Source organism: Chiloscyllium plagiosum, chromosome 7, assembly GCF_004010195.1.
Source record: "Chiloscyllium plagiosum isolate BGI_BamShark_2017 chromosome 7, ASM401019v2, whole genome shotgun sequence".
In the NCBI taxonomy this organism is placed as follows: domain Eukaryota; kingdom Metazoa; phylum Chordata; class Chondrichthyes; order Orectolobiformes; family Hemiscylliidae; genus Chiloscyllium; species Chiloscyllium plagiosum.
In genome coordinates, this window is record NC_057716.1 from 63,304,870 (window position 1) to 63,325,852 (window position 20,983).

General features: G+C 40.5%; 1 protein-coding gene across 3 annotated transcripts in view; it reads right to left on the reverse strand.

Moving 5' to 3' along the window:
- The window catches only part of cobll1b (cordon-bleu WH2 repeat protein-like 1b), a 164,105-nt gene that overhangs the window by 55,443 nt on the left and 87,679 nt on the right, over positions 1-20,983 (reverse strand). For 2 of the 3 annotated variants that reach the window (XM_043693895.1, XM_043693897.1), the window contains exon 2: positions 654-842. In XM_043693895.1, coding sequence (XP_043549830.1) covers positions 654-842 — 189 coding nt within the window. Of the gene's footprint in view, positions 1-653; positions 843-7,542; positions 7,560-20,983 lie in introns of those variants that run through there. The other variant, XM_043693896.1, reaches the window with a different exon arrangement.

Here is a 20,983-nt window from a genome sequence, read left to right on the forward strand (position 1 = left end):
ATGAAAAATATCATTGACCTTCTTTCTGCATCACTGGATGTTCCTCTGCATCCAGTAGGCAGCATTAACCAGTGTGGTGACCTCAGACCAGGCTAGCGGGATCTGCTGGCATGGCCTCTTCTGCCGCTCTTCCAGCAAGAAAATGCCTCTCCTCTGAACAACCCCGTCCGCCAGGACCTGTACATCCCTGTCAGAGAATCACAGTGCCATCTTCTCCTTCACCAAAATATTTAGACTCCATCCTTGACCAAGCAGGGCACATTTAGAATGCCAATGCTTGTTCAGGTGCACAACAGGCTTTTAAAGATGGCATTGGCACAAGTGATGCCGCAGGGGCAAGATAGGTAATAATGAGACAGGTTGAGTAAGATAGGGCAACAGATCTCACTAGCCTTGTGGTGAGAATTTCTTCAAATAACTGCACATGACTCAGACTTAGTTCAAATTAATGTAAACTTCAGCCTTAGAAGACATTACATGTACAATTAACATTAATTTGAGTGATACATTTAATGGTCATATCATTATTTAGCACTGTGATATGAATATGATAAACAAACTTTGCAAAGGTGTTTCAGTTGAAGCACAAATCAACATGCTTCAAACAGATGCATTCTAGGTCACTTAGGGGTACTAGGTTCATGAACACCTACCTTCCATTTATACTGGCCGACTGCTCCATTCCTCCGGGCAGAACCACAGTCAAATCGAAGTAACTGTTCACATTGTTGTTTTCCTGTTCCATGGTTTTACTTTCACCCTCTCGGCTCTTAGTTACTGAAGAACTCTCAACATGCTTGGAGAATATTGGTGGTGCTGGGGCTTTTGGCTTGGATCTTTTGCTTTGGGAAAGAGAACAATAAATCTATCATGGACACTATATTTGAATAGCACAGTTATTTTCAAAAATGTCCATTTTAAAAAAAAAATCGCTTTATCAATTAATTAGAGAACAAAAAGTACCAGCACATGTAAAAACCACGTTTATTCGTTGGACTATGGACTGCTCGAAACCAAGAGACTGTAAAAGATGGTGTTGCATTTTTAAGGGGGGGGATACTAGACTGCTGAGCTTTGTGGCGTTTGTTCAGGGTAGTTCTGCCCAGTAACAAACTTCTGATTTTTTTTCAAGCAGAACCAGTTGTCTGGGTTCAGTACAAATAATAATGTGGCTCTTGGAAAGTGGCTAATGGTCTGTGTTTGGATAACACAGCTGCCCCACAGCACCAGGGACCCGGGTTCGATTCCAACCCCCAGCGACTGTCTGTGCGACTTTGCACATTCTCCCTGTGTTTGCGTTGGTTTCCTCCGGGTGCTCTGCTTTCTTCCCATGATCCAAAGATGTGCAAGTTAGGTGGGTTGGCCACGTTAAATTGCCCACAGTGGTCAGGGATGTGTAGGCTAAGTGGATTAGCCATGGCAAACGCAGGATCATGGGGACTGAGTGGGATGCTCTTCAGAGGATCAGCGTGGACTGGATGGGCCAATTAGCCTGCTTCCCCATCTATGGATTCTCTAATTTTGGGCAACTTCCCCACACTTGAATGGTGAGATGTGCTTAGATCTGAAACAGTAAACAGTCCTGGAGCAGCGGCTGGCACGGGGAAGCAGTCCCGGAGCAGAAGTCTGCGAGGGAAATAAATCCCAGAGTGAGGCTAGTGGGGGGAAACAGTCGCGGTGGCACGAGGAATGAAGCCCTGTACTGGCCTCCAGTCAGGAAAGAAGTCCTCGAAAGTACCTTGCAGCAGCTGAGAGCTGGGACGGAGCAGAGCAGAGGCCTCGAGCAGAGCGCGGATGATTGTTGGACTCTGGTCTGTTGCAGCACGGGTCAGATCCCAGCAGCGAGCTGCTGCAATGTAATGTTTATTTGAATTTTTTCTTAATCTGACTATTATGTCAATCCTTTGACTTCAGGTTGTTTTCCCATAACGCTGCAGTTGCATTCTAACGAAGCCGCGCATAATAAAAACTAATGGGGCCGATGTGAAAAGTGGGTTGGGGCAGACAAGCAAATAAAAAAATCACTCATGATCGCTCAAAAATCACCCAAACGTCCAATGTAAAGTTTAGCACAGCCCGAGTGAAGGTTGAAATTATATTTATTAACAAAACGAAATTAAACATAGTACATTTAAAAATTTTTAAATGCTGCTCGGTATACAGTACCTCTCACTGAAAGTTACTATGTCAGCAGCTGACATCGCACATGCGCAGAATGAAGCACACAAACCGATCCCCACTGCAATCGTGCTATTGCAAACCGAGGTAGGCATTCTCAAAAATACCATTCCCTAATTCTTCAGCAACATTATCATCACACAAGCACGTTATCCCAGAACTACCTGTATATCTTATTTCTAGCTTATTCTTTAAACACAGCAAAGTACTGTAACTACTTTTCTTTTTATTCCTCTTTTGTATCTAAGATTTGTACCTCGGTCTTGTACCCAAGATGGCACCAGAAGAAGAGACATTGTAAACTTTTCACTGTATTCCTGTATTTGAGTACCACGTGGCAATAAAGGATATTCTCAATATCATAAATAGAATAGAATGAAGGCCAGATTTTCTATCCAAGGTTTAATGGTGAGACAAAATCTCAGAACGAAGTGATGTGACACCTATTTGCATGTGTTAACTTTTCATTATTCCCTAATCTTGCCTCGTTTTTACGTAGGTTGTTATTTTATCAGACAGTCCAGAGAAACCAGATGACAGCAATTCCAAAAATCTGACTACTCTATTTTGATGCTTGCTCCTCCATCTTGGATAGCAGTCGCTAACATGTCAGGGCTCACTCCTTGGCTGGCTCCTTCATCCTTGGACAACATGCACCAGCATCATACACATCACCATGGTACACTTGCGAATCATTTAGAATACAGTACAATACTATACTTTGGAGAACACAACACTTTTCTTCCCAATGATGCTGCCAGGCTACTTTGTACAAAAGGATATTTGATGTATCATAACCAAATGAATCTCAGGGCTCCTCGTTTGATCTTTTAGCACTTAGCTCACTTTGCACCTATTTGGATGGTCACATCATCTCTCTCTGCCTTGCCTTGTTATTTCTCATTCAGTCCCGACAGCCTGACAGTACTTCTGTCTTGCCTTGTCTTTTAATACAGATATAAAGCCAGGCAGCTTGTCATGTTTGCCAGCAATGATCAGTGAAGGGATGGACATGTTGCCATATGTGCTATGCCTATGTCACATAAGCAGATTACGCAGTGACAAAAATACATGTGCTAAACCTAATAGAACCATAGAGTCATACAGCATGGAACTAGATCTTTTGGCCTAACCAGTCCACACTGACCATGCTCCTAAATTAAACTAGCCCCACCCACCTACATTTGGCCCATATCACTCCAAACCTTACTTATTTATGCACTTATCCAAATGCCTATTAGATGTTCTAACTGTACCTGCATCCACTCCCGCCTCTGGCAGTTCATTCCACAAATAAACCACTGTATAAAAAAGCTGCCCCTCAAGTCCTTTTTAAAAAACTTTCTCCTCTCACATTAAAAGAATGCCCCCTAGTTTTAAACTTCCCCACCCAAGGAAAATACCCTTGTCATTCATCTTATCCATACTCCCCCATGATTTTATAAACCTCAATAAGGTCATCCCTCGCCCTCCTGCAATCCAGTGAAAAACGTCCCAGCTTATTTTTATAAAAACACAAACTTTCTATTCCCTGCAATTTTTTCTGCACCCTCTCCAGTTTAATACACCCTTTGTACAACAGGGGAACTCGAACTCCACACAGTACTCCAGAAGAGACCTCACTGGTATCCTGTATAATCTCAACATGATGTCTGAACCTCTATAATGGGAACAGACCTCAGTTTGGTTCTGGGTCCTGACAACAAGTACTCCCATCACAGTGAACACAAGATAATGTGAATGTGGCACCATAAGGCATGGTGCATACAAGAGGTGATCAGCAGAGGATTGTATGAGCTAACCTGCTGGAGCTAATAGAGAGAAACCCTCCACAAAACTGACACGATGATTTTTGATAAAATTCAACTCATCAACTGTTTCTCTCTTCATGTATGCTGTTTGAACTGCTGAATACTTAGAGTTTTTATTTCAGATTTCAAGAGCTGTTAATTTTGTTGTACATTTTTGATCTCTGAAAAGAGGTCATCCAGATGGCTACATCAACTGTCCATCCCTCTTCAATTCCCATATGTCCCAAAGCCTCATGTTTACATGAAACAGGATCTACTTTCACATGTCATCTGATTTTAACTGACTCTGCATTGCTGTTGCACTGTTGGGAATGCATTATCAGGTGATGTTTCCACTTTAATGCCAGCAAAACCAAACCCGTTCTCTTTGGTTCATTCTAGTATTTCCAAGCTTCTAAGAGTGAGGAACCTGTGCAAATGCAGATTAGATCTGTTTCAATAACACAAAATTATACCTGGCGGACTTGTACCTGGGTAACTTAAAAGGGTCAAATACATCAAAGCAGATGCAAACCAGCTGTTGTGCAGCTTGAATATAGCAGACGCTCCAACAATAATTAAAGGCCAGAGGTTCGAACTGAGTGCGAAGGATATTGGAAGAGGACAGCCCATTATGCAGGCATGTAAAACATCTTTCAAGTATAAATCTTGTAAAAGATTCCTCAAATAACTTTGATATTAAAAATGCTATTTATCATTTGTGAATTCTGTCAAATAGTAAACACAAAAAGCTAATGGGTTTTAAAGAGAAAAGATTTAAATTATATCTGAACAATTAAAGTGATGAACAGGAGACCAGCTGGTACATCAGCAATGATTCCAAACAATACACCCTACATTAGAAAAAAAAACCTATTGTTTACATCTCATTATCTCATGTCTTAGTATGCCCACAAATTGCTATTAATAATCTTATGGCATTAGAAATTGAACATTAAAGGTAGACATTGTCTACATGGACTTCAGCAAAGCATTTGTCAAATTTCTGCATTGTCGACTGATTTATAAATGTAGATCACCTCAGATCCAGTGGAAGCTACCTGACTGGAGACAAAATTGGTTTGAAGGTAGGAGACAGCAGGTGGTGGCAGAAGGTTGCTTTTCGGACTGGGGTCCTGTGATCAGCGGTGTACCACAATGATCGGCACTGGGTCCGCTACTTTTCATCACTTACATAAATCATTTGAATCTGAATCAAGGAGGCACTGTTAGCAACTTTGCAGATGACAAAAACAGGTAGCATAGTGGATAGTGAAGAACATTAACTCAGACTACAATCGGACCTTGTTCAAATGGGCCAATGGACTGAAAAGAGGCAGATGGAGTTTCTTTGGGCATTGCAGTTTGATAAGGCAAATCAGGGCAGGGCTTATGCAATTAATGGTAGGGCCCTGGTGAGTGTTTCCGAGCAAAGAGTCCTGGGTGGGGAGGGGCACATACATAATTCCTTAAAAGTGGTGTCACAGGTAGACAGAGGTGGTGGTGAAAGCACACTTGCCTTCATTGGTCAGAGCACTGAGTATAGGAGTTGGGACGTTGTTTCTCAGCTGTACACGACATTTCTGAGACCACTTTTAGAGTACTATGTACAATTTTGGTCACCCTTCTATAGGAAGAATGTTAAACTTAAAAGGGTACAGAAAAATTTTACAAGGATATTGCCAAGTGGAGTTATATGGAGAGGCTGAACAGGCTAGGTTTTTTTCTCTGGAGCATCATATCCTAACAGGTGACCTTAAAGAGGTTTATAAAATCATGAGGAGCATGGACAGGGTGAATAGCCAAGATCTTTTTACTTAAGGTAGGAGAGTCAAAAACTAGAGGGCATTGATTTAAGCTGAGCAAGGAAAGATTTAAAAAAGGACCTGAGGGGTAACGTTTTCATGTAGAGGCGATATGAAGATTGTCAGATGAAATGTTGGAATTGGTAGAATTATGATATTTAAAAGGGATCTGGATGATTATGAGCCAAATGCTGGTAAATGGGACAAGGTCAGATTTAGAATATCTGCTTGGCTTGGACGAATTGGAAAGAAGGATCTGTTGCTGTGCTGTATGACTCTATTTAAAATAGTTACAGCACAGAAGATTTCGATTCAGCCCACTGTGTCAATGCTGGCTCCCTGCAAGAGCAACTTAGAGTCATAGAGTCGTTGTCATAGAGATGTACAGCACAGAAACAGACCTTTCAGTCCAACTCATCCATGCCAACCAGATATCCTAAACTAATCTAGTCCCATTTGCCAGAACCTGGCCCATATCCCTCTAAACCGTTCTGATGTACCCATCCAGATGCCTTTTAATGCTGAAATTGTACCAGATCCCACCACTTCCGCTGGCAGCTCATTCCAAATACGCACCACCCTCTGCTTGAAAATGTTGCCTCTTCGGTCCCTTTTATCTCTTTCCCCTCTCACCCTAAACCTATGCCCTCTAGTTCTGGACTCCCTCACCCTAAGGAAAAGATTTTGTTTATTTATCCTATCCATGCCCCTCATGATTTTACAAACCTCTATAAGGTCAGCGCTTAGCCTCTGACACTCCAAGGAAAACAGTCCCAGCCTGTTCAGCCTCTCCCTATATCTCAAATCCTCCAACCCTGGCAACATCCGTGCAATCTTTTTTAAACCATTTCAAGTTTCAGAACATCATTCCGAAAGGAACTAGACCACAATTACACACACTATTCCAAAAGTGGCCTAACCAATGTCCTGTAGAGCTGCAACATGACCTTCTAAATCCTACTCTCAATGGTCTGATCAATAAAGGGAAGCATAACAAATGCCTTCTTCACTATCCTATCTATCTGAGGCGCTGCTTTCAAGGAACAATGAACCTGCACTCCAAGGTCTCTTTGTTCATCAACACCCCCAGGACCTGACCATTAAGTGTATAAGTCCTGCTCTGATTTGCTTTTTCAAAATGCAGCATTTCACATTTATCTAAATTAAACCCCACCTGCCACTCCTCAGCCCATTGGCCCATTTGATAAAGATCCTCTTGCAATCTGAGGTAACCTGCTTCACTGTCCACTACATCTCCAATTCTGGTGTCATCTGCAAGCTTACTATCTATACCTCCTACGTTCACATTCTAGTCATTTATATAAATGATGAAAAGTAGTGGACCCAGCACTGATCCTTGTGGCACACCACTTGTCACAGACTTCCAGTCTGACAAACAACCCTTCACCACCACCGTCTGTCTTCTACCTTTGAGCCAGTTCTGTATCCAAATGGTAGTGTTGGACTCCCCTACCCTACTCTCTGTCCTTTCCCCTGTCATTCTGCAAATAATTTCCCTTCAGATGTTTATCAAAATCCCATGTTAAAGCCACAATTCAACCTCCAACTACCACACTCTCAGGCAGCGGATTACAGATTTTAATGACTTATTGCATAAAAATGCTTTTCCTCAATTTAAGTTAATTTAATGAAATTTAAAAATACTTCAGTGTAGAATGGTCAAACACTCCATTTGCATAACAATTCTGAAATGTGCACTAATGCTTAAAGTGAGAGCGGAAGGAGAAAATTTTATTCATTTTGATTACCTTAAGAGTACAGGTTGTTTATGAAGGAATGCTAGAGGTAAAGAGGTCTCTCATTGAAAATGGATATTCCTATATGTTCCTCATAAGCTGCTGGCTTCTCCCTGTTGCACACGGGTGACAGCGGGGAGGGTGGGTTTGGTCCAAATTCCTGTTTTCTTGTTCTGTATTCCAGGAAAAGTATCTGTCATGAAGTGGCATTCAGAGCTGCTTTATAGCAGGAAGTCAATTGTAGGGTTGGTTAAATCAGCTAATTCTTTTGTATTCTACTCTTTTGTTTTGCAGCAGAGTTTTTGATATTGAAGACTTCTCAATTTTGTGCATGTGCAATTGTTTGCCTCACTATACTCTAGCAACTGTTGAAAAGTACAATACCACAGCTGCACAGGATCTCTCTCCCACACAGTGGCGAAATCCAAACAGAAGGTGCACATAGTGATGGGAATCTGACCTTTAATATTTCATCAGCCATGGCCCAGGAAATGGGGCAGGTTAAGATTCAGTCAGCAAGGAGGTCCCCCTTATCATTCCAAGAGAAATGCTGATGAAAGTTCAGCCACTGATCTCAAAAAAACTTTTTTCCATTATGTCTTCTCTCAACTTACAAGATTTATTTTTTAAAAAGTACTTAGTTTCCTATAAGTGAGACATTGCAATGTTTCTCCTTCTTCAATTGCAAATCAACCAGCTCTGAGCCCACACTTTGTCCTGCCCACCTCCATTGTCTGTATCTATATCTATTCATCTCCCATTATAACAAGCTATATTTCATAAACTATTGAAACCCAAATGTAAAGCAACAACCTCTGCTAGGCATGTGCATGACTGCTTCTCTCATCTTCCAAATCTACAAAAGTGGAGTCTCTAATTCCCAATCAAAAACAATAAGCTTGGACAATGAACAAAACATCTGACCTTTTTACAGAGCATTCAAATATTCACCTGTCTGGATCCAACTGAATCGAGACTAAGCACTTTGGACAATGAACTCTGCCTAATAAAGGAGTTCACCCAGCCGCAATTCAATCAAGTAAATCATAAACCTGAAATCAACGAGCTATGAACACACTTGGATAAATGGTTAATTGGCAAGAAGGATCATGCAACGACTCAAACTAACACTTTGCGTTCACTTTTTAAAAAAAAACTTCTTCACCTGGATCAAAGGACAGAAGAAAATGGGTTATGGAAGAAGTAAACTCCCTAACTCTCCTGCTCTCTTTTCCCCAGCCCTTCCTAAAACTGAAGGCTTGTTTTCTAACCATTCAAAAGTTGTAGGCAGTGTTTTTTAAGAATCAAATCAGAGGCTGCTGTCTTCATCATCCACCAACTTATTTTAATTAGCTTGAAACCAAGTTATTGGTTTACAACATCCATCTATTGACTTTTGCAGAACTTTGCAGTACAGCTTACTCTATCTCCCAATTTGTAGCTTACATGTATAAAGGCAAGGAATCCATGAATGCACAAGTTTGGGAGAAAAGCAGCTTTACATAATTTTATTTAGATGAATATTACATATAACGAGTGCTATCATCTTTACAAGAACACTGAAGAGTTAGAGAGTTTTTCAGTGATTGGATAATTGAGGGTCAGTAAATGAACAACTGCATGTAATCCATGACCTCTGGCTAATACTCTGTCGAAATAGCTTCTCCTGACTTATTCCAGCAAAACCCCTCAATTCGGAATATCATTCAGCTTCTCTCATTTTCACATGTAACTGAACGCCTTCATCTCTAATAACATTTTGTTAGCCTCCTCTATGCAGTTTCCAAGATGGTAATGTTCTTCCTAAAGCACAGGTGTGCAGACTTGTACAGAGTTTTGGGGCTCAGACCAACCAGAGATGAATGATGGTTGAGCACGATTTCCTTGGTTCTACATCGTATATACAAAGATAAGTACTGCATTTGCTTTCAAAACCACTCTATTAACTTTGCTGGCCAACTACAAAGTTTTGTGAATATATATTCACAGGTTCTACCAATGTCAACGGTACAGCCTGTGGATATATATTTACAAAACTCTACAATTTAGATTTGCAACTCCAGGGAAACTCTCATCATAAAATTCAGGGTTGAAAAATTACATAGCTGGGAAAGGGAAAAAAAAGAGCAAGTCTTCAGGACCTGGGAATAGCTTTGGATTGGTTCCAGGTGAATGTGCCCACTTAAGGAATAAAGCACGATTGTGGATGGGATTACCAGTTTTGCAAAATTTGAATGGGGAAACTTCTATGGAGTTTCAAGTATTTATTGTGCTTAGACAATTCGCTTTCAGCTTTGTATAACAGCAGGACAGTCATTAAAAATGTGAAAAATTAACATTGACTGAAATGAACCAATCACAGGAAATACAAATACCATTTTAAAAGTGATCAGTTTCTGAATGGACGAATATGAAAAACCAATTTATCATCTGATATTGTAAAGAATTCTAACACATAAAATTAATAGAATGCAGCAAATTGTGTGAAAGGAACAGAAGATTTGAAGGTAAATGCTAAGTTACTGGCACCACTAGCACACAATGGGCTGGATTTTACCCAAGGACTAGGAACATTAGCGTCAGGGCCAAATGGAAGCCCTGGTCCTACATTTGCTGACAATAAATCCAATGGATCAATCTTTTGAGAGGCAACTCTTAATGTTAGCTGTCACTGTATTCACCATCATGTATGGATTTGTAGGCAGGTTCTTGCTGGTGGCAACCCAATCAAAGGGCCAGCAGGTCAAGGATCTCAGTAGGCCCACTGGGAGAAGTGACCACTGCCGAGGCAAGTTGGTAACTCAAGGTCACCTCAATGTGGAGGACTTCACTGGTTTGTAAATCAGTCATGAATTAGTGAGGATTGGAGCAGAGGTGAAGAGGGGAAACCCCTGGCTTACTGCCTTCAACAAACAAAACTCTTTCTTTGTGATTCTGATGGCTTCCAGCCAAATAAAGGGAGGAAGCCTCCAAGAAGGTGAAGGCTACTGTGTGAACAGCAAATGCCACCAGCACTGTCAAAATTGCCTCTAGTTCAGGCCTAAACCACAATTGATGGTTGCCTGCCTCCATGAAGAGTGTAGTTGATGCACTTCCCTGGTGGTAGGACTTAGTTAGGGTGTTGTCTTATATCCCCTGTCTTCTCAGTCACCTTCTTTACTCCAAGTGAGGAACCAGAAAAATTCATATCATAAATGTTTATTCATCCCATCCTTGAAAGATTATATGAAAGTAGGCCAAAAATTAGACAGAGGATGACTTGCTGGTTGCACTGCATATAGCTATGCTAGATATTCAAGGATCGAGTGCATATCAAACAAAAGCAACTATTATGATTACAAAAGCGGCTCAAAAGCTTTGAATTCTGTGGCAAGTAACGCATCTCCTGACCCTTCAATTCCTAGCCACCATCTACAAGGCAGAAGTCAGGAGTGTGGTGGAATTTTCTTTTCTTCAGTCACAAGCTATAGGCATCACTGACTAGTCCAACATTTATTGACCACCACTAAATGGCCAGAGGGTAGTTAAGAGTGAGCCATATTAAATGTGGGTCTGGAGTCACACGTAGGCCAGACCAGGCAAAGATGCCAGTTTCCTTCCCTAAAGTTACATTTGTGAAATGCTCTTCACTTGCCTGGATGGGTACAGCTCCAATAATACTCAAAAACCACAACATCACCCAGAATATGGATGAAGATGAGGAAGCAATCCCTTTTAACTACTTGTCAATATAATTTCACTCATTACCAAATGTCTCCCCAGTAATAATTAATGCACCATTTATTGAAGACTAATCTAGGCATTACCTTTACATTTCACTACATCATATCTCTGCTGCCTTTCAAATATCAAGTTCCCTACATTCAATTTCAGGATCTTCCAGAATTTTGTTTCAAAAAAAAAATTTCCCAAATGATTCTGCGGAATCCAGATTCAATTCCTGGTCTGTGTTGAGGGGTAGGGAGTGCCAGAACTAACCGAAGAGAATGAAACAAAGGCAACAAGGAGAGGGGAAGAATAAGCAAAGAAATACAGTATTCTCTAGCTAGACATCAGGTGACAGAGCTCAGCTATGCGTTCCAACAATTGAATAGCTAACAGCAAATCATTTGAGGCTTACCTGTGAATTAAGGGCAATTGGCAGAGAAACAGGGTACGTACATCAGGCAATATGGAAAGAGGATTGGCAAGGAGAATAATAAGATTGTCACAGCTTAACTACATAATAAGAGACTTCAATACAACTGCTCATATTGTCAAATGTGCTCAAAATATGAAACTGCAAAGTCAGATCATAGAAGTGTACTCCTTAAATGGTTCCATTTCAAACATATCACAAAATGTAAGAACAGATCTGTAACATACAATATTTCAACAAAAATCCCACAGGAACTCAATTTTCCATTTACGGAATTTTTCTAGTGAACATTCATACCTTATACAAAAACCATATCCTTTCTATAAATACATGCACAGCACAAAGCTATCAGCAATTTATTAACTGCTTAATTAAAAAAAACTTCCTATTCATGAAACAGTTAGTAGAACCTCAGTCTGAATTCCTGAAATCAACTTGTTAATTTCCTGAGTCACCAGTACGATGAAGGTTCTGTACAAAGCAGCGTGGAACGTATCTCTCTCACCATGATTACTGCTTACAAATAAAATTATTGGAGACACAACAGCCCTTCGAAAGAGAATGTGAAATGTTTGTAATGCATACTGATGTATACGGTTAAATATTCAAGCTATGATTATCATCTGGTGACTTTTTTTTCCTACTACAATGTTTTCCACCATCAAATATTGAGCATGTGATCTTAACCAAATGCTCAACATGTGGCCTGTGGAATGTAGGCACAGAACAGAATGCATATTCATAATCACAGCTATTAGTGCAGACCTTTCTGCACATAACCAAAACAAAGACAGCTTTATGTATTCCTTTAAATGCTGGGCCACGAAATTACTGCAAATAACAGGAGATATACTAAGGAACATTGCCTACAACACATGCATTGACCTAGTCATAATGTTGGATTTTTTTTTCCTTTTTAGCAGCACATTGTTTAAATGTATGAAATTCACTCAGAATTATAAATTTGAATGGAGAATGACCAATCCTTAAAGTTATCAAAGTCACAATTTCAGTTTCAGATCAGATTACTGCTGTCACATTTAAAACAGTAAAGAACCATTTTGGCAACATGTTAATTCATTGACTTCATCATGCGGAACAGTGGGGGACACATTATTAGCAAAGCTACAAGAATGTTTTTCTCATCTATAAACAATAATTTTATATATGGTTTTGTAGAAAAACTTCTATTGTTGTCTTAGAACAGTGAGACAGGAAGCAGGAAACTAAAAGAACAAAAAGCTGAAATTGTCATGGTTACTAGAAGAGCTCTAACTCAATGGAATGAACCAAGAGATTTGTTGGTCACATGTAAATTAATCCGCAAACTAAACTAGATGTTAATCATAATGTGAGTATTACTCCTTTACACAGAAAGGGGTAATTTTTATTTTAAATTAAAGAATAAAGTATTTTTGATAATGTAAGCTGACTGATCTATTGAATTGACAGTAGAATTGTCTGATCAAATCTTGTATGCTAAACTTAAGATCAATATCTGTGTCCCATGTTAGTAGATAATGACCAATGAACCAGTTATTTAAAAGTGTGCTCCATAAACTTTGTTTGTCTCAAACTTAACTTTAATTCTATTCCATTTAACCACATGAACAAGTTTGCACTGAACATAAATTTTGTGCTGAAAAGGTTGTTCTGTTAATTAACATTTTGAACTGTGACCTTTATACCTGCTCTCTCACAAATTTAGAAAGAAAAGCTTTCTTCATATTAAATTGCAAAATTACAACATATTTTCCCACTAATTACCACACCCTTTCCAATGGGAAAGGAGAATCGGCTTTTGAAAACAATCCCCAAACAAAAGACGATTCAAACTACCCAGACAGTGCAACTCCCAAATCTGTCCAACTAATAAGTCTTTCCCTCTTGGCACCAGATCAAGCAGGAATTAAATAGTTATTCATAATTTGAACTAAAATAGAAACTGACATTTTACTGCAATATAAATTTTCAAGGTAGTTGTTTACTCCCATGTTATAGCCTCCTCCTATGCCCTGCACGAATACCAGCTAAAAGGCAACAACTCTCACACAATACATTTTCCGTTCCCTACTGACCTGAAGTGATTTCCCTCCATCCAACTGCAATGGAGATCTGTAATGTGACATGCAGAAAAGGCTTTAGGAGCAAATCTGCATTCTGACTGAGCTCTATAGTACAGGATTTTGGGCAATTAGTTTATACAATTATATAAGAACAAAAACAAATGCAAAAACTAAAGAATATTAAACTAGCTTTTGTAAAATTTTGTATCAAAATTTGTGATGAAATCATCAACAATTTAAATATATATATAAACCTGAAGAATTTCTGCTCCAGGTCAACACAGAATTATGAGGTGGTGATGGTCCAGTGGTATCATCGCTATACTGTTAATCCAAAGACCCAGGTAATATTCTGAGGACCTGGGTTCAAATCTTGCCATGGCACATGATGGATAAAATCGCACATTATGAGAACGATGACGGCCATTGTCAATTGTCAGAAATACAATTTGCCCATGGGACGGCATAGTGGGTCAGTGGTTAGCTCTGTAACCTCACAGGCCAGGGACCCGGGTTCGATTCCAGCGAATGTCAGTGTGGAGTTTGCATGTTCGCCCGGTGTCAGTATGAGTTTCTTCCAGGTGCTCCAGTTTCCTCTCACAAAGATGTGCAGGTTATGTGAATTGGCCATGCTAAATTGCTCAGCCTTCTGAGATATGTAGGTTAGGTGCATTAATCAGGGATGAATGTAGAGTAATGGGGAACGTGTTTGGGTGGGATACTTTTCCGAGGATTGGTGTGGACTTGTTGGGCCGGAGGGCCTGTTTACACAATGTCGATTCCATCGACTGTCAGTGTGAAGCTTGCACGTTTGCCCCGTGTTGTATGGGTTTCTTCCGGGTGCTCCAGTTTATGAAAAAAAAACACCATCTGGTTTGCTAACTGCTGTTCTTGCCTGTTTTGGCCTCCATATGATTCCAGACCTATCCAGCAATGCCCTCATCCCACAACTGAATAAGAAAAAAGATAACAACTGGTTCATTCTATGACAGGATCCAATTCCAACTTTCCAAAGATGACACATTAGGTCACAATATTGTGTGAAACGTTCCAAAGATGCATTTACTGATGCCTCTGGTAGTTAATTATCAGAATGAAATAAGAAGAAGAATTAGAATTCCTACACTGTGGAAGCAGGTCCTTCGGCCCCAGCAAGTCCACACCAACCCTCTGAGGAGCATCCCACCCAGACTCACTCCTCCACCCTATGTTTATCCCTAACTAATGCACCTAATCTACACATCCCTGAACACTATGGGCAATTTAGTATGGCCAATTCACCTAACCTGCACATCTTTGGATTGTGGGAGGAAATCGGAGCACCCAGAGGAAACCCACACAGACACTGGGAGAATGTGGCAACTCCACACAGACAGTTGCCAAAGGCTGGAATTGAAGCCGGGTCCCTGATGGCGTGAGGCAGCAGTTCTAACGACTGAGTCACCGTGCCACCCTGAAATGAGAAGCAATAATGTTGGAATCTCCAAATTACATGCTTTATGCCCTGTTCCATCAAGGATAATTCAGAAAGTGAAATATATCAGTTTAAAATTAATCAGCTCAAACTTTGTTCTCTAGTCAGTCACTGAAGAGATTGCTAGAGTTTTTAAAGCACTTCCCTTAACACACTGAGCTGTACTTGTCTTTGGATCTATCAGACTCCTATGGAATTTTTTCCTAAAGCCACAATGAGAAGTTCTGCGTACTAGCTATGTAATTCTCAGTATGCAATATTAATGAACAAGGATGAAAGTCAATGTAGGACAGAAGAAAGGAAGATTGGACAATGTTTGAGGAAAGTATGTCTGAAAAGATATTATTCTAACCCTGTAAATTATCCAGGTTATTGAGGCAGTGTTGGTGAAAGATTGCATATTCAGAGTTTGGTTCAATTAAATCATGGTGCAGCTGCTCGAGATACAAGGAAAACATATTTGTACATTCACCTTCTAAAACAGTTGTGTGTGGGGCTGCCATAGTGGCAACATTCTTGAAATTTATGCACAAACATACTTTACACAGTCATGGGTGGAGAAGGGGGACAGCACAGCATTTTACAAGATGCAGCAGTCAGGTCACTGACTTATTTCTTTAAAAAGTTAGGAGATTCATTTAGTTTGATTCCACAACAAGGCAACAAGAACTGAACTGGTAAAAAGACTATTTCAAATTAGAGACAGACCATTTAGGAGTGAAGTTCGGATTCCCTTCCCTAACACAGAGTGGCGGCCATTTTGAATTCTTGCACCTAAGGTGTTGGGCCAATTGGCATTTTTAAAACGGAGATTGATAGCTTGGACATTGAGTATAGTAATTGGGATGTCAGGTTGCGGCTGTACAAAACATTGGTCAGGCCACTTTTAGAATACTTCATACAATTCTGGTCTCCCTCCCATTAAAAAAATGCCAATAATCTTAAGAGAATGCAGAAAAGATTTACAAGAATGTTGCCAGAACAGGAAGGGTTAAGTTATAGATGGAGGCTGAGCCTTTTCTCCCCTGGAGCTTCGAAGGCTGAGAGGTGATCTTGTAGAGGCTCAAAATATTATGAAGGGCATGTATGGGGTGAATAGAACTATATTTTTTTTTCCTAGGGTGGGTGAGTCCAAAAGTGGACGGGATAGGTTTATGGCGAGACAGCAAGATTTAAAAAGACCTCTGGGGTAACTTTTTCACGTAGAGGGTGGAATGAGCTGCCAGAGGAAATTGAGGATGTGGGTACATTTACAACATTGAAAACACATCTAGATGGTATATGAATAAGAAGGGTTTGGAGGGATATGGGCCAAATGTTCAAAAATGGGACTAGGTCAAATGGGTTGGATTGAAGGGTTTGTTTCCATGCTTTATAGCTCTATGATTCTATTTCTGTTAAATAGGGGTATCAGTAAAATATAGATGAAGGTGGATAAAGTTGAGCCAGAGACTTGCATGATCTAGATTAGATTCCCTACAGTATGGAAACAGGCCCTTCGGCCCAACAAGTCCACACCGACTCACCCTATATTTACCCCTGACTATGGGCAATTTATCATGGCCAGTTCACCTGACCACACATCTTTGGACTGTGGGAGGAAACCTCAGAGCTGGAAATGTGTTGCTGGAAAAGCGCAGCAGGTCAGGCAGCATCCAGGGAACAGGAGAATCGACGTTTCGGGCATAAGCCCTTCTTCAGGAATGAGGAAAGTTTGTCCAGCAGGCTAAGATAAAAGGTAGGGAGGAGGGACTTGGGGGAGGGGCGTCGGAAATTATAGGTATCACATTTCCGACGCCCCTCCCCCAAGTCCCTCCTCCCTACCTTTTATCTTAGCCTGCTGGACAAACTTTCCTCATTCCTGAAGAAGGGCTTATGCCCGAAACGTCGATTCTCCTGTTCCCTGGATGCTGCCTGACCTGCTACGCTTTTCCAGCAACACATTTCCAGCTCTGATCTCCAGCATCTGCAGACCTCACTTTCTCCGGAGGAAACCTCAGCCCCTGCAGGAAACCCACGCAGACACAGGGAGAAGGTGCAAACTCCACACAGACAGTGGCCTGAGGCAGGAAGCGAACCCAGGTCCCTGGCGCTGTGAGGCAGCAGTGCTAACCACTGAGCCACCAGCAATTCTAATTGAGTGATACAGCAGACTCAAGGTAGTGAATGATCTTGGAGCGGGATGCAACGGCTAGCTGCAAAGTGCTAATATGAACTAACTCAACTTTTGAGCAGAGTAAACCAACTCGTTACAACTAACCATACCATTTGAATAAATAATTCCTCACATTAACATTCCAGTTTGTGAAAGTTGCTGTGCTGCTTTTATTTCCAGGAAAACCAAATTACTTATGGAAAGTGTTCTTTCAAACATTCAAATAATTTTAATTGCACTATAGCAAAAAGACATGGAAAGTCAATGTTACCAAACTTAAACTACCATGTTCCATTTATTATTAAAATGAAGTTAACTTTGAAAAACATTGTTCAATGTTTTGCAAGAAGATTACTACAAAACTGATGCTTTTATCATCTTGTTTTCAGTCTTAATTCCTTGCAGTTAAGAAAGAATGGTACAATTCAAAAAAAATTGGAGAAATTTTGGTGAAAGCTATTTTCCTAGTTCTGGTGCTATAAGTTAACAATATACCTTAATTTTATAACAATTCCTGAAGAAATAATCCACTTCATTGTAGCCTTCATTTTTTACAACTCAATAAATTGATTTGCTTTTTTTCTACTCCACCTTAAAACAAGCCAATTATTATATTGGCAAATACACCATGGCCACCAACATATTGAACAATTGGATCACCGAATATATGCCAATCCTCTGACCCAATCTACAATTTCTTACTTTAGATTTTTATCACTTACACCAAAGTGCAACAGAAAACCTGAATCAAGCTTAACTTGACTTTCCAAGTGGAGTTTATAGAGCTGACAAACTATCGATAAAATCCAAAACTGCTCAAAAACTTACGTTTTTGAAAAAGATATTCAATCTATCTTGATTGATACCATTGCAAACAAACAGAAAATTAAAAAAGAGAGAGCTGATACTCTTTTCAAAAAATTATTACAATATGTTCACTCAAAAGGTATGGTAGTAAAAGCATTCTCACTGTCAGGACTGTTGCTTTATTCCTCAGACCCAACTTTACAACAGTTTATTTGCTGTTAATTAAAACTTGAGTTTCAGTTGTAAAATCAGCATGGTTTCAAATCAGAAGCCAACATTTACCAAAGGAGCACTTGGCATGTAGTGGTTTATAGAACATTGCTCCGAGAGAGAAGCCAATGGTGTAGGCTGCAACTTTTGTTGCTCCACAGTCTCCACGTCTTCCACTTCAACTGGAGGTCCAGGATGGACTGTGTCGGCAGGGACACAATATCAAAAGCTCTTGGATAAGGCAGGAAGTAAGAATGTACCCAATACCATTTTCATCCTGATGGCCACCTTGGAGTGTGGCTGCATCAAACGGTGTATAGACCTTCAGTATTTAAATACGAAGTGTCACTATGTACTGAGGTTCTAACTGACCCCAGTGTTGTGAAAGGAGGGACTGGCTTCATTGCCTCTGAACACTCCAAGTAGTTGGACCACTCCTTATCACCTTCCTTCTGTGAGAAATTTGCAAAGGAAAGCACCTTTAACCACAAGTCCATCAGGAAGTGGTTAGCATGTACAGTCCTCGAGACACTGCAAGAAGAGGAGAGTGTAGATCCTGAGAAAATCATTTGGCAGAATGCCTGAACTTTCCAACATGCACCAAGACATCTCTTGAATCATGGTGAGCAGGCCACTACCTGTGAGATCCTTCGCGTACGCCCAGACCATCTGCACTACTGCACGCTCAAAGTGGCTGTGGGTGGTAGTGGGCAGGTTAGCTAGAGATAGTCACATATTTCTTGCTGAAATGTGCCTTTGTAAAAGAAGCCTTGAGAAAGATGCAGTGGGTTTTGTCAAGGTTTGTCCCAAGTAGATCCATGACACAGGACTGTGTTCTACCATCTGTTCTCCAGGATGCACACCCATATAAACATTGACTGCACCTGTAGGACTGTCAACTCCAATGTTTGATGGTTTCTCTATATGCTACTGTATAGAACCAAATTGCATTGGTGACTATACTTGTATATTAATATATTTTTTATGAATAAAATATATTTTTGAAATTAAAAGAAAACTTTTCTCAGCCCAATATAAATGGTGGATTTGAGTTTGTGATCTAAAATCAGGCTACACAGCCTCCACCATACACCCTTGATCCCAAGTCAACTATTGGTGCAGACCCTCCTTTGCTAGTTACCCACAGTATTGGCCCAAGACTTCATTCACCTTTACTGGTTGCTCCTCCTTTGACACTGTTTCTACTCACCAGTTCACTACTACTACCACACTCAACTGAGATCCCATATACCATCGCATAGTCTTCAATTTCCCCAGTAAAGTCGCAGCTGTTAGCTTTTCTCCCTTTCCCAATTCCAGTCGAGCTCCAATTTGTTGTCTTCATCTACTTGTTTACCCAAAGCCCTCAAAGCTTGACGTGTCTGCCCCAATTATCCTTTGCGCCATTACCTTTCACCATCCATTATACAGTACACCCGAGATATAAAAGAAAAGTAAGCTATTGTTATATTGAGCATGAAGTACCTGGAAGATTGAACATAGCTCACTCCCAATATCCTGATTTTAATCAGTGTCAGCAGAAAATTAAGCAAGTAATTTTCCATAAAGAAAGGGAAAACATACAGATAAGTAATTCTAAGCAGTTCTCGTCTTAAACTGGAAGTTCCAGAATAAACTCTCTTTACACTTTCATTTAAGTTAGTTAATTCTAACTTTTTAAAATTCACTGATGGGACATAGGTATTGGTGGCTGGGCCAACATTTATTGCCAGTCTGTAATTACCTTTGCCAATGTGGTCATGCTGCCTTCTTGAATCACCACTGTCCATGTCTGGTAGGTACACCTCCAATGCTGTTAGGGAAAGAATTCTGGGAGCTGGACCCAATGATAGCGAAGGAACAGAAATACATTTACAAGTCAAGATGGCAAATGGCTTGAGGAGTGGGTGGTGGTGATGATTTGCAGGTGATGGTGTTATCATGTATCTGCTGCCCTTCTCCTTATAAATCATAGCAGTCATGAGTTTGGAAGATGCTGTATAAGGATCTTCGGTGAATTTCTGCAGTGCGTCTTGTAGATAGTACACACTGCTTCTATTCAGCATCGTAAGAGGAGAGACTTGTGGATGTGGTGCCAATCAGGTGAGCTGCTTTGTCCTGAATTAATATATCATTTGATTTTGTTGGCAGTGTCAAGCTGCCTACTCCTGTTCCTATGGGGCAGCACTGCGACTCAGTGGTTAGCACTGCTGCCTCACAGCACCAGGAACTCTGGTTCGATTCCACCTCGGGTGACTGTCTGTGTGGAGTTTGCATATTCTCCCTGTGTCTGCGTGGGTTTCTTCCAGTGCTCCGGTTTCTTCCCACAATCTAAAGATGCGCAGGTTAGATGAATTGACCATGGGAAATTGCCCATCGTGTTCAGGGATGTATATGTTAGGTGCATTAGTCAGTGGTAAATATAAGGTAGAGGAATGGGTCTGGGTGGGTTACTCTTCAGAGAGTCGGTGTGAACTTGTTGGGCCGATGGGCCGGTTTCCACGCTGTAGGGATTCTATGGATTTTATTTTCTATGTTAATAGGTGTTCTCTAATAAACTCCAGTGGTCTTGATCTCTGGAAGGTGCGAAATGAAAATGGCTT